General features: G+C 28.5%; 1 protein-coding gene across 1 annotated transcript; it reads right to left on the bottom strand.

Moving 5' to 3' along the window:
- Nucleotides 1-3,312: 3,312 nt before the first annotated feature.
- LOC137822048 (protein MKS1-like) lies at nt 3,313-4,873 on the bottom strand. The gene has a single exon (XM_068626944.1). It carries the CDS (start codon nt 4,505-4,507, stop codon nt 3,674-3,676), a length of 834 nt encoding a protein of 277 aa, XP_068483045.1. The 5' UTR covers nt 4,508-4,873; the 3' UTR covers nt 3,313-3,673.
- Nucleotides 4,874-15,791: the final 10,918 nt, after the last annotated feature.

The following is a 15,791-nucleotide window of genomic DNA, read 5'->3' as shown; positions in this document are numbered from 1 at the left end:
AATATAACATGTTTTTTTATCTCTAACTGCTCCCATATCTTGCTGTCAAATATTATAAAATACACAGATATCAACAAATTTTGGTTGAGTTTTGTGTTAAACTTTTGACTTTGCGGTTCCAAATACAGATAGTGCATGAATCTGCGTCTCGTATGGGAGAAGGAACGTATGCGACATGTTTTTTTTCTGCTTGAAAGTGTTCCTCTATTTTGCATTTCTAGAAGTCGAGTACGAAAAATACTTCCATTTTTTCCATTGTTAACTCTGATTGTAAAAACCAGTCCAGTGTGGGTGTGAAAGTGAAACTAACATACTCTTTGAAAATTAACTACTCTAAAGGTTGGAGTTGTTGATATTTCAACACCATATTTGGAGAGAGTTATAGCCAGAATTAGAACAGTTCAACTTCAATAGCTGATCAAGAATTTTATGCATATTCATGTTAAAGGATGAATATAATTAAAGCTTCATTTTAATTTCTATATATAAGCCTATATAATTGATTAAAGGGATCGTGTGTTAAAAAAGTAAAGCATACATAGTCTCAGGGATCTGTAACAACTCTGTGTAACAGTTTAAGGGGCTCCCCCTATCTATTCTATGCATGAAATGCATGAGGATTAATATAGCAACGTTCTTGTTTTCTTATCTAAGTTAGATATTTCTTTCCTTTTCATTTTCATCTTCAATATTCTTTTATTTGTTAATTGATAATTTCTATGTTTGTTTAAAAGAGAAGAGAATGAAAGTTACGAGGACGTTTCCTATTTAGTGCATAATAAGAGGTATGAAAAATATGTATTACCTAATATATATTTTTAAAAACAATGTAAAGTGAGATGTAAAAGTATTATGATAGGGCAATTTAACTAAAATTATAAATTACTTTCTTCCTGTTCGATTTAAGTTGGAAGAGACTTTCCCTTTTTATTTCTTTAAAATTTTGAGCCAATAATAAAGTAAATATTTTTTGTATTAAACAAGTTATCATTGTTGGTTATAGGGATTGACATTATCAGCTGATGCTTGTTGGGAACATTTGCATCACATAGGCAAAGGTGTGGTGCTGGAACTGGAATATGTAGGGAAAACCAAAAAGAGGCTAAATTAATTTGACTCTAGGTGTGTTTTGTATTTTTGTTTGTATATGGGTGAAACACCAAACATGCATGTGTTTCCTGTTTGTATTATTCTTTTTAATCGATTAATTTTGTTTTAAAACTAAACATGGTGGACTACGCTTCAGAGTGAAATTTTGGAAATACGAAAGGGAGAACACCTTTTCTTTTAAATTAAAAGAGTTATTTAATGTTTATAAAAATCGGTAAGAGATTATAAGATGGTAAATTTATGTTCATCTACCATTTTTGTAATGCAAAGTCATTGCAAATAAAATAATAATAATAATAATAATGGAAACTCATTACATTAGAGATAATAATTAGAAATAAAAAAAAATTATTTTCTTTTCAATTTTTATGGTTAAATAAGTTTTAAGTGTTTTATAAATTTGAATATTTTTAATTAAATTTTTATTTATTTATTGGGTACTCAAAAAATGTATAGTTTTCAATTGAGTCTTTGTAATTTAAATTTTTCTGTTAGATGATATGACTATTTGTTCAATTATTTAGTTGTCTCCACGAGTTAAGAAAATGATATTTTGTTATTAATATAAAATAATATTATGATTAATATAAAACAACAAGTGTGTTTTATTGTGTTTAGTTAAAAAATGATAGATAATAAGGGATCGTCGTGTCATCTAGTGGTGATGAAAATAATCTTTAATTTATTTAAGTGATAACATAGAAGTTCTCAAACAACGTGTTTCCAATAAAACCAATAAAAATATTTATTATTTATATTAATTATAAGTTTTATATCAATTACAAAACCTCATATTTCATAATACGGGATGACAATACAAGTAAGTAAATAACATGACAAAATAATACGGAACTCAGTTAATGCAAGAATTAAACGACAGATACTTATTTAAAAAATATAATTTTTTTTAAGTAGTTAATAGATATTTTTGTAATAAAAATTCAATTAAAAATATCAAAAGGAACTTAACTAAGCTTATTTTTTATTATATGAAATAAAAGAAATTCAATGCCATTATTGATGACTTATTCTTATAATGACATTTACAATTAATCTGGTGTTCATTAAATTTGAGAGATCAATTCTTGGAAATGTTATTATAGTTTGGTCATTTAAAGATTTTTAGTAGGCTTATATGTAAGAATGTAACCTCTGGTATTCCGATTACTTTGTCATTACCTCATTATGTAATAATAAGATCTCTTTAGTTAAAAATATAGACAAAATTCAATAGTATTAATCACATTCACAAAACTTATCAATTATTTTCCTGTTGGAGATTTGAGATTGATAGTTCAAGCAACTATATATATATATATATATATATATATATATATATATATATATATATATATATATGAGCACACACATATCACTAAAAGAATATTTCATATAGTAATTATTAACTGTTTATAAAGTTTGTTCCCATTAATATAACCTTTATTTTATAGGAGGTCAAGTGTTAATATAAACCTTGTTTTTTTCTAACTAACAGTAGCATATATAAGGAATCCTACTTTAAATATTGATGCGCCCATTAATGGAAGTTTTATCATAGACCTGCAGTATTATATAAGCATATATATACATATACACACTATTATAGTTCCATGTCTATTAAACAAAAGTTTTGACCGAGAAGGACAAATTTAATAATAACTACTTTCATACTAATCAAACGAGATAACACTCTAGTTCTTTAAGAATATATTTTTCTTTTCGAGATTTTAATTTTGGTTTACTTTGCGTTGAGTATTTCGAATTATTTAACCATATGATCTTGGACCTCAAAATGAGATTTATGAGTATAATCTTTTTAAAAGAAGTCATTATTCTAGAATTGGATCATACACTTAGAGATTAATTTTTTATACCTATTAAATGAGAATTAGTAGCGAAATTAAAAAGTAACAGACATGTATTTTTTTTTCTTGTTAGAGTTTAGTTTTAGTTTTTTGGAATTAACAGTGCAACACCTCTCCACTCACTGCTTTTTCAACCCCAATAATATTGCACAACACGTATTAATGACGCACCTAATTACGCCGGCCATTAATATTAACAACTGCATCAGAATATACAGAAATTAAATATAAGTTTTCTTAAAAAAAAGTATGGTAGATTGTCATTACCCCCAGAGAAAAACAGTAGATGCTTTCAAAGTTTCAATGATCAAAGGTTGCCAGATGAACATCCATGTGATTCTGATGATACAAAGAATAATGGTATTGAATATATTTAGTGCCGACATACATCAGCAAACTAAACTAAACGCAATGTACAGTACATGCCAAAGAATGATGTCAACGGCGTAGGTCATTAGAAATTGGAGCACAAACTGCTCAAAAGAACAAGAAAAGGAAAAAAGAAATCCAACAAAGAAGTTTCCAAATTGTTGCAGCTATGTAGTCACCGAAAGAGCAACAGAATTCAACTTTGCCCCCTCTTTTGGAACTACCCAATTAACTCGACAAACCAATCCCTATCCATCTCGGTTTGGATTTGATCCAGTCTTCTGTATCAGCGAGATTGAAGACTAAATTCAACAATAAGAAGTTCCTGACTAATCTAAGAAATAGTTGAACAGGTCTATAGAAGGAGTATGCGGTGAAACAAAGCTGAAGTTGGAAGAAGGGCTTGGCAAAACGAAGGCACCAGTACCCTCCGTAAAATTTCTTCCACTTTGAAACATGGGACTCAAATCGTGAAGGAAGCTAACCATGGATGGATCTGAAGACGGCGCAGAGAAAAAATTTGAAGGAATGGGAGAGAGTGAAGCCGGCCCCGGAGACAAAATCCCTTGAAACATGTTTTGTTGCGATCTCTCCACTACTCCATCACCCATAATCTCTATCCCTTCCACATCGCTTATGATATTCATATCCCCATGACCCATCACCGGTTTCTTCCCCATGGGCGATAAGGCCTTCTCCACGGTGGCGTAACGCGCCGCCGGTGACACCATTCCTCCGCCGCTGTTAAAAGGGTCGTTGTTAATGATGGTGGGAAGCGCTGCGGAGTTGGAGGAGGATGAGGAAGAGGAGCCAGTAAGGCGTTGAACGAGGTTCATGAAGTCATTTGGTGTGGTGTGGATGACCTTTGGGGAAACGGTGTAGATTATTATGGGTTGGCGCGGTGGGGGTTGGGGGTGTGAAGGTTGTGGTGCCAACGGTGGTTTCTTGATTTTATGAGAGTCTTTGCTTATTCTGAGCGGTGTGGGGCGTGGACCTTGGAGTTGAAGTTCTCTCCTGGGCGATCTTTCCGTGGGAATGTGTGAGAATTGATCCATGTTGGTGTGGTGAGAGGGGAAGGGTGGGAGTGGTGAGAATGTTATTGAGGAGTGGTGAAGCATAGCTGTGTTGTCATTTAATCTGGAGGATGGAATATAAGGGCACATATAAAGAGATCTGGTCAATGATGAAGAGGGATTATTTTAAGGAGAGATTACAAGTTTTTGGTAAAGTTTGGCTTCTTGTGAGGTAATTTTTAAGGGTTTTTCAGAGCTACGGCCGGTTTCGTGATGTTGTGGTTGTCTGAACGCGTCTGAGGCGAGTTGGAAAAGGTCTCTTCCTTCTTTCGCATGTCATTGTATGATGTGATGACGTGGGATGGACAAGTGTGTGTGAGAGAGTTCAGATGCAAGTGGATCAGTGTTGACAACTTGACAATGGCCCATTTACTGCTGTGTGTGGTTTGTATTTCGAATCATTCAATGAGAATTTAAGACTCTTCAGTGCATCATCGTTATGCACTGAATCTAACACCAAACCCATCCTTAAGCTATATTGCTTTCTTCTTTTGGCTACCTTTAGTCATGTGTTTTCAAAGCTTAATTTTAGGTTACTACATGTGTCATCTGTATTAATCAATACTGGGTAAATTTCTGAAAAAAATTGCATATAATGTCTTTTAAAAGTATGGTGACTTTTCAATAAATCGGAGCTTAGTTCACTTGACTCAAATGATTAAAAAACTTCTCAAGAATCTTGTAATACTACAATTAAAATACCTAAATTATAATTGCAGTGAAAAAGATAACTGTTATGAATACACTCTTTAACATTCTCTTTTTTATTTGTTAAATTTTAATATTTGATGAATCACCTAACTTATTTAATGACTCACTCTCCTGATTTTATAAAGTTTAACCAATTTAAAGTCTGTGTTATGAATTGGTAATCATATTTATACGTTTTTCTTCATCACTTTATTGGTTTCAGATTTATATGACCGTGTTTTTCTTCTTCTATGAGTTAGTTGGTGATGTAGAGAAGGTTACGAGGTTTAATTTGTGGATGACCTTGGTGTCATGGCTAGCTAGTTGAATGATATGTAGGTAGAAGAAGGAGTGAGTCTGATGGTGGGATCCACTTTTAATACCCTTTTACTTGTTCAGTCGATCGATTTCATCGCAACTTTTATTTGTAGTAATATATATTAAGAATGATAACAGGAGAAGGTAACAAAGAAACAAATAACAATTTAAAAAGTTCAGGTATATATAAAGTTTATTATTTTTGCTAAAAAATAAATAACCTCTTCCACAAGATGTATAACGTTTATTACTTTTCCTTTATACTCACAAAAGGCAAACTGTGTGTCCTCTAAATTACCAATTTTATTATAATCCCAGGAAATGTTTTCTTTGGAATGTAAAGATTATAAAAAAAAATATAGAATGAAGAGTTACGTGTGTGCATGCATATTGAAATTTTGAGATGGACGTGGTTTGAATATTTTGGCCTTTGGCAATCGTCCCCGTTTTGTTTTGGCAAAATAGGTCTGGATACAGCCTATTCAGATTTTTTAGATTGTATTTCAGTCAGCACGGCATTTTATTTTAGCCAAGACGTACGTGTCACTGTGATTTCTCTCGCATATTTCTTAAAAACTTTATTTTCTCCCTTTTTCTTAGTAAAAATATAACTTTATCTTCTTTAGTCTCAAGGTGTAGTATGATGTGTAGGATGGAAGAGGAATTCATTCATTAATCACCTACTTTTTATTTTTTAATGCAAAATAGCTTGTTATGTTTGGGACTTGTAGATAAGTAGGTGTGTCAAGTATGTCTCAGTTTAACACAATTTTTTACATTTAGTTTGGCAAACTTATGATTAGAAAGTTATGTGAGTGACAGTAGTGCTATGTATTTGGGAATAAAGAAATAAAATATATTTAATAATGGAACATGGAACAATAGAGGGTGAGAAATTTGTTGGAAGAGTACAATGGAAAGCATGAGCCTAGTTAACAAACAAAATACCAAAGACAATCTTCTCATATTTGAAGTAGTGCATGTATCCTTAGAATCTGCAAATAAAGTTCATAGAATTAATGTTTTTTTTGTCTTTGCACCACAGGTAGACTAATAGCCTATATATGCGGTAGTGAAGCTTTTAATCATTATACTACAATATAAAATAAAAACTAATTTTATAAATAAAAAATAATTAATTGTTATAGTAACTAAATTAGAGACTATTTTAGAGATTAAAAAAATTTGATTTCTAAATTAGTTTTTATTATTGTTAAATGGTTTCTGAATTGATATCTAATTAGTAACCAAATTTTTTTTACCAAATTTAGAATCTAAATAATTTGTAGATAAAACCTTGGTAGTTAATTAGATATCAATTTATAAACTATTTAACAATAATAAAAACTAATTTAAAAGAATTTTTTTTAATTTTTAAAATGGTTTCTAATTTGGTTACTATTATAACTAATTATTTTTTATTTTTAAAATTAATTTTTATTTCATAATTTTCTTGTAGTATTATATATAATTATTATATACGAAGATTGATTAATAAAATTGAAAGAGATGTTTAAGTATACACTTGGTATATTGGTTGTTGTTTTTTTTTCAAATATCTACATAATTGTTGGCCGGGAAGAAGGTCTTGTAGCTTAATTCAAAAGTTTTAATGGCATACTCTATGTTGAACACCTTCTTATGTCATACAAAGTCTTCATATGGGTTATATATCAACAATATATCAATTGTTAAGTTTGGTATCATGATTACCGCCGCAGTTCCTAATATTTTTTCTCTGAAGATTGTGTTAGTTGTCTTCATAAAGTCAAAAATTTCATTTTTGGCTGCAATTACCTACTGTTGCATATGCCAGATGAGGATATATAACATCTCTGAATTTGGAGGCCTTTTATATGGTTTATGCACTAATATAATATGTAAAACTGTTTTACCTTCACTGAAAAAATTAAGGTATCCTAGTATATGAACCAAAACTATACTATTTTCCTTGTATCTATCTCTTTAGGAATAATGACATAAAATTGAAAAAGGTTTTTTTAACACCATGAACAGATAAATACATACATAACATTACTTATAATAATATAATAATATTTTAAATTAAAAAATAAAATAAAAATAAATAAAATATTAATTTATTAGAGTGTGAAGTGTGTGTATATTTGCAGTGTTATCAGGACTCCATAAAATTAGATGGTCTTTTTTTTTTCGGCACTGTATGGACTTAAGTCATGTGCTGTTGTGCTGCTATTAGTTATTTGGGACTTCTAATATTTTGGATTATTTATATTCACTTAAGAGTGATATATAAAGTTCATTACATACATAGATTAAAAATAATTATTTTTTTATAAGGGTAGTAGTATCTTTTAAATATTTTCATTAACTGTTTTTTTATTGTCCGTAAAAGAATTTAACAATTTTTTTTACTTGAATATTCAGATTCATGAAATATATTATTTAAGTGGATCAAATTTAAGGTATAAAATAATATCATGCACTGAAAATATAAAATTTATATTTTTAAATACCGAATATAATATACTGATCTGACAACCGACTCGAACTTTTGTCAGTTTAACTGATTTAACGGAAAACTAATTTGGTAATATGTTTAAGAACTCTAAAAAATTAAAACACTTCAGAATTAGTTCAAAATTGGTAAAAACTGGATTTGGTAATGGGTCTAATAACTCTAGAAAGATTGAAACACTTAAGAAATAGTTAAAACTAGTGAAGATTTTGTAACAACAACTAGTTTTCTTTAATTATTATTTTTTAATTTAATGTAAAATACTTTTAAGTTAAATTAAAAGTATATATCTCACATCATTAGGATTTAGAGTTTAGAAATTATTTTATCAAATATCATTCATTTTCATCTTGTAAAATATACAATTCACATTTATATTAATTTATAAATTTGAATCACAATCTTTATAATTTTAGATTAATTTTACTGACAATATTATACAACGTTACAAATAATAATTTAACTACTTCCTATAACCACGATTAGATTATTAAACATTGAATCAGTGTCTTTAATTTCCAATTCCAAAATATTACATTTAGTATTTAAAAATTGGCTAGTTTGATTATACAATTGAAGAGTATAAGGAGCTCTAAATATTTATTAAAACATATAGTTTGAGGTTGAATCTGGAAATTCATCTAAATAATTGAATTTTAAAATAAATTTAAATAAGTAAATGTATAAATAATGATAATAATAATAATAATAATAATAATAATAATAATAATATACACTATAAAAGGGAATGTAATGCCTTGTCCCTTTTGTTTCCAAGACATCCAAATCCAATCATTTGAACAAGCAATGTGTATTTGGCAGCCCTTTAGGAACCCTTATGACTCTCAGAAAAGTCTTCTTTTGACGGCTTTTCTTCAAAGTTGAAATAGCATTCATGCTTGACTTTGCATTTATTACATATATATATATATATGTATATATATATATCTAACATTAATACTACTCACTACTAGTCTACACGTTTTGGCTATGACTTTATTTTAATTTCTTAAATACCTTTACCAATATCTTTAATAAACACAAAACCCTATATTAATTTCCTCGTCACAATCTTGTTATGGAGACTTTATTTTTCTTGTCTGAATTCACCAATATAGCTAAAAAAATTAACAAAATTTGTGGAAAATATATTTTCATCACTTATTTTTTTAATTGATTGTGATAACTTGGTGAAGGGGGTCTAATTAAAGTGCATGAAAGCGTTTTTATAACCATCTTTTGTTGAAAGCAACTACTCAATCAACTACGATCAAGTAATAAGGAAGATAAACTCTTATGCGTGATATGTGATGTTGAAATCGTGCTTATTTTTCATAAATGTTCAATAGGTCCTCTTGTTTAAACATGATTAGTTGTATTTTCAAAAAAAAAAATATTAGACCCTTAAACAAAACTAATATTTTTTTATTGAATAAAGAATGAATAAAAAAAATACACGTTATATTATTTTTTATCGAATGAAACAAACTAATTTAATGATGTGATCGACCCTTTTTAATTGTAAAACTGTTCAAGTGTAATTATACATAAGTTACTTGCATCAAATTTTTATAAAATAAATACTATCAAAACATATAATAAAATTATATGCCTACCAATATATAAATATAATTGATTTTTTTATTCATTGCTTCTATTTTTCATTTAAAAAATACACATTATATTAATTTTTATATAGTTTTCTGTAAAGTCTTACATAATTCAAGAGTATTATTGGACAATCCGATGAGATAGAAAGTGAGAATATATATAATCAATTAAATAAAGTTTGTTTTACAATATAAATAGTAAAAAAATTACTCTACAACTGTTTTCAAAAATAAAATAATAATTTATTTAAGTATAAATAGGTGTGAAGGTTAAATTTTTTAATAAATTTATATATTATGAAATGGACTTTAAGCCGAACTCAAGGGTTGAGGTTTGCACCCACTTGTCGAGACTAACAAATACTCGCTAGGATAGACTCGAAATGGTTCTAATACCATATTACGAAATGGACTTTAAGCCTAACTCAACTCCATAAAACCGGCTCATAGGGTTGAGGTTTGCACCTACTTATATACAATGAAAGGCTCTAATGATCTCCAACATTATAAATAAATTAAAAATTAATTAAATAAGATAAAAACCAATTCAATACTTTAAATAATAATATTCTGATACGTTCAATAATGTGATATCTGAAAATGTTTGATGTTTCTATGTCCAATAATCATTTATATACATTTTCCTTTTTTAGACATTTTTAAATATAAAGACGAAACTCTAAATTTCAAAACGGATTATACACTTCAAATGCTATATCTGATACTATATTTCATAGACTTGAAATTGAAATAAATAAGTTTTGAGATACTTTTTATATTTATATAATAAGAAACTTCGGTTCAACAGTAAAAAAACAAAAATTCAATTTCCTTATTTATACTATATAGGACTTTAACGTTTATATATATAATTTCATAAGAAACTTCAGTTGAACAATAATTTTGAAGATAAAATTACTGAATCGTCTAAGAGGAATTTTGATCTACATTAGGTTAAGAACCACCTAATTAGGTAGGACTTACTGATTTAGGCTTCTAGATGATCCATTTACTTAGAAAAGGAGAGTCATTAGAAATCAGTAACTGCCCTGCATAAAAAATAGTGATAAATGTTTTTTGAAGGTCTTATACTCCTTCAGTCAAAGTAGCACCTTCCAACAAGTAGATTCTGAAGGATGATTTGTGGGGCCATATATACATAGGAACACTTTAGAAAGGACATGGTCATCTGCAATTTGCTGAAACGGTCCTATTTTCTTTCATGCGTGAAATGGAAAAACAAAAACATCCCATGTTTGGTACTTCTGTACAAATCCTACCCTATGAACATGGTAATTAAATTAAATTTAGTTGTGATATAGATATGTGTGGCATCCTAATTTCTAACCAACCTCGTATTTATATTTTACCTTATTGAAGTTTTCAATGAATAGAACTAATCAACATTTAATCACATGTGAAATGAACACAAGTACTGCTACCTTCCAAAAACTTTAATTTGACTTTAACTCTCGGTCCAAAGGATGAATGTCAATGAAATTGTTACTTAATTAAAATCATTATGAAATTGTCGCAGAGTTCAACCCTGTTTTTAATAACAAAGAAACTTCATTAGAGTACGTAAATGAATATGATGGAGCAAACAATAATCTTAATTAAATTACATATGGATGTTAACAATTGTGTTTGGGTACTTCAAAAGGCTGCGTGTGGTTACAAACACGTGGCTTTCACTGAATTCTGATCTCTTCTATAAACTTTTCCGTATATTTTAAACAAATTTTAATTGACGAGGCACACTAAAAACGTATCACTTTTTTCTTTCTCTACATTAGCGTATGTTTATTTTCATGTTTGACTAAACTACTGAAAATGAACAAAATCACAATGAGTTTTACGGGTAATTATGAAGGTATTTCTTTTTATATCTTATAAAGAAAAACCTGTCATTGCTTTTTATTTTGGAAAAAGTATTATTTCAGAATGCAAAACAATGAAACAATTTTATGAATATATAAAAATTGATCTTAATAATAATTATTATTATTAATACTTAAGAAACGTTCCTTTGTTTTATTTTATTGTAATGGCTTTTAGAAAAAAGTTGTCAAAAAAACAAAAACAGACCTTTAGAAAGAGTTTATTAAAAAAAATCTGTAATATCAAATGACAGCTTCTTCCTGCACCTCCATGGCTTCTTCCAGCACCCCATACTAAAAACATATTTACTAGTGTACCCTTATGTAAAAAAACATTAAAAAAATAAAATATAAGTTTAACAGCGCCGCACACCTCCATCCATCTTCCACCTCCTTTGACCTTTGACCTTTCTCCTTCTCTCAAATTCTCATCCTCTCAAAGTTCTCCATCTCTCAAAGGCTTCAATTCCTTCTAAAGTTCTTCTTTTTCACTGTCATCTTCATTTACAGCATTTATAGGTTAGTAATTTCATTGATTTTAATTTTGAAGTGAAATGTAGCAGAAGACATAGTGTAGTCTGATAACCATTCACACAGATAGGTACCGGATTATGTAATCCGGTGGGTTTTAAGTTAGGTTATGGATTACATAATCTGGTTGGTTTCTAGTTAGGTTTCGAATTATGTAATCCGGTGGATTTCTAGTTAGGTTTCGAATTATGGAATCTCATAAGAGTTAGGTTTTCAACCAATTTCAGATTATATAATCCGGTAAAGTTTAGTATTTAATAAGTTTTGAATTACGTAATCCGGTATTAGCAGTATTTTAGTTAGGATTTCGGATTATGTAGTCCGTAGGTTTATCCAATTAAGTTTCGCATTGTGCGATTCGAAAGTTGTATTTTTTATTTTACATCATGACGATATTTTTTACTGAGGGATAATTTTGATATTTTAAAAGTTTATGGAGGTGCCCGAAGAAATCCTAGAGGTGCAGGAAGAATCTGTCATATCAAATTTAAAGCAGTGTACGAGTTTGAGTAAAGTCAGATAGTGGCCGAATATGTACCAAGCCCGGAACTTTTCATTTGTACGGCCTGTTATGTCATAGCTATTTCTATCTGTATCTCCAATATTTACTTCTTACACCCCTTCCATTTTTAATTTCTTTTATCTAAATACCTTTGATCTCACACACCTCTCTCCCCTTCAAAATTTCAATTTTAATGCAATTCTATTACTATTATTTTCTCACAAACCCACCTAGTATGTGTAATATTAAAAATATTTTGTTCGATAATTTACTCATAATTATCATTGAAATACGTTAATATTGTATTTTATTGTAATCAAATTTAAGTGAACTTTAAATTTAATTTAATTTTATAAAAAATTGACATATATTATAATTTCTAAAATGTAAGATCTCACAAAGCCTATGACAGTAATAAGATCAATTTCTCATGAAAATGAAAATTGTGCAGCTCATTTAATTATTTGTATTTTTTTTGTCTATACACACCCCATGGTATGAATATAGTAAATTATTATAGGTGACCTTGTCTTAAAATATTTTGAAAAAAAAAATTTGTTCGATAATTTACTCATAATTATCATTGAAATACGCCAATATTGTATTTTATTGTAACCGACTTATATAACTACTTAATGATAAAAAAAAAACTTAATTACATTTTTTATGCCGCAAGTATAGCAATGATGTGATTTTAATACTCTTTAATTTTCACTTGCACAATTGTGTTAATTGATTAAGTTTTTCAAAATCAATAAACACTCATAAATATCACTCAAATAAACTTAATACTGATATATATATAATATTAATTAACCAAGCTAAAGCTTAAGCAACCTCTAACTTATATTTTCATATAATTTATTTTTATTTAACTTTTATTATAACAATGTCACATTTCAATGTTACTTGATTACCACAAATCAATATTATTTATAAGATTACGTCAAAATCATATTGTCTGGTCTTTATTTTTTCTTGTCTTCCTTTTCTTTTTCTCCGTATAGTTTTGTTGCTTCCATATAATCTCACCATTTTCTCTCAAACTTTTTTTTCCTCTTGTCTTCATTGCATCTGCATCATTAGAACGCAAATCTAGTGTACTTATTTCTCTCATCTTGATTACCTTGTGCTTAAAAGACAAAAAATCAATATCAATACCAGACTCTAACTCACTATAAAACTATCCAATTAAATTGGTAACCAAAAATACCAACGAGGCGACATATTTGCGTTAAGATAAAGAAATAATAGTTTTTAAAAATTTGTCGCTATTGCCATAGCTTCTAGTAGAACATTTTTACTTTTGGAGGTAGTCATATCAAGCCAAATCCTCCCTAACAATTTGTATTAATGAAATTTTTTATTTAAAATAAATATTAACATTTTAATTTTATTAATTTTGAAAAAATTTCTAACTTTTTGTGTGCATTTTCATTGAGAGATATTTTATTATTATTTTTTCTGTTGCAAATATTAATATTTATTATCGTTGTATTTTGGTACTGGTTGTCAAAATATCAAAACTCTTTGTATTAATTCAACGATTTTATTTGGAGATGTACATTGTGAAAAGATTGTGAAATACCTTTTTTCCTATGCCTTTTCCTCAATGAAATCGAGAGATGAAAAATAGGCGAAAAATAACATATTTATAGTGATCACTAAATTAGTTGCTATTTATAAAAAATTTAGTGAAAATTAATCATAGAATTTCAAATAACTTATTTAAAGAATGGTTCACACCTAATAAACAAGAAGCAAGTGTATTATTGAAAAAAAAAAAATCAAAGTTATGGAGTCAATACAAAATATTATCGTTCAAGATCACCACAAAAATCATTTTATGTTCTCTTTGTTTTTTCAATAAGGAGAACTCAGAATATGTAGAAGTAAAAAAAATATAGAAAATCAATGTATAAAAATCCAAAAAATGATATAATTTTTTTAAAACTTTCTCAATGAAGGTGAACTTTAGGAAAAGTAGGATTACAGGAATAAGTGTATCAAACATTAAAATTCAAAGATATTATGCAATCCTAAATTGTAATAAAATGGAAGTACCCTTTAAGTATTTTGGGGTTCTAGTGGGTGATAATCATAGAAAAAAGTTTTCTAGAATGACATGATCTTAAAAATCAAAAGTAAACTTACCACATGGAAAGGAAATCACCTATCCTTTGCAGAAATAATGAGTGGTTTTGGCTAGGAGATATCTCAAATTCTTACATTGTTCAATTTGCCTATAAATTTCTTTTTCCCTAAAATGTGTTGCAACCACTTTTTCTCAATTTTTAACTTTGCTTCTTTTCTTTTTTTGGAGTTTAAAAGCTTTCTCCTCAGCACATTTTTTTGCCTACCATGTCCTAGCTGGGAAAATTGCAACATATGACAACCTAATATATAGATGTATTCATTCTGGAATAGGGATGTGTGGGTCTGAGCTTGGGACGGTTAATCATCTTTTCTTTTCATGCAAAGTGGCATCTAAAGTGTGGTATATGTTTGATGCTTGGGATGATAGGACTTTTGTACATTGTGATAATGTTATACAACATTTTGAACAATTTGAGATTATGGACCTAAACTGCTTAGGTAATAGTATCTAGAAATGTATGTAGATAGCCATTATTTGGGGAATTTGGAATCATAGAAATAGAACAACTTTTAATAATGCAGCGGTAGACCCGATTGAAATATTTATTGTGACTCAAGTAAAGACGTGGGCATGGGTAAGTTATAAATTTCCAAAATCAAGTTTCTGTTACTCTGACCGGTGTATTAATGTATATGCATGCTTAAAATCATTACACTGATAACTTCCTTCTCTTGTTACATATATGTTCTGATTCTGTTTTGGATGAGAGGACACATTCTTAGGTATAACCAAATTCATTGTTGCTACTTGGAAGGTTGTCGTAGGCGTGGTTTTCGCAGCAAAGAAGAATCATGCTTGTTTTGAAGTTATCATGCTTTATATGATGATTATGGTTTAAACTTGTTCCCTATTTTTTGAAAGATATGTTATGTTGTATATGGGCAAAATTGTTTTTGATTGTGGATTATGTATGTCTTAATTACAAAATCTAGTTATGAGTTGACTATTGTATTTTTTAGCACCTTCATGTCTTTTAAATTGAGATTTTTTCTACATGAGTTAGAGTATCCCTAATACTCCCATTTATATTATTTTTATTGTTGATTAAAAAAAAACCTAACACGCAAAGAAAGTGTTAAAATTCAGCTGATTATCACACAAATCATAATTAATTAAATAATTGCTATTAAAATAAGAGATAAGATAATTTTAATTTTGACAATTTATTTTAATATATTTTAATTATGA

The sequence above is a fragment of the Phaseolus vulgaris genome, chromosome 9, assembly GCF_000499845.2.
Source record: "Phaseolus vulgaris cultivar G19833 chromosome 9, P. vulgaris v2.0, whole genome shotgun sequence".
NCBI lineage: Eukaryota > Viridiplantae > Streptophyta > Magnoliopsida > Fabales > Fabaceae > Phaseolus > Phaseolus vulgaris.
This window is presented reverse-complemented; position numbering and strand designations above follow the sequence as displayed.

What these genes read in the sequence shown, in the direction of transcription:
- LOC137822048 (XM_068626944.1), bottom strand. Translation starts at nt 4,507, where the DNA reads ATGTGCCCTTATATTCCATCCTCCAGATTAAATGACAACACAGCTATG.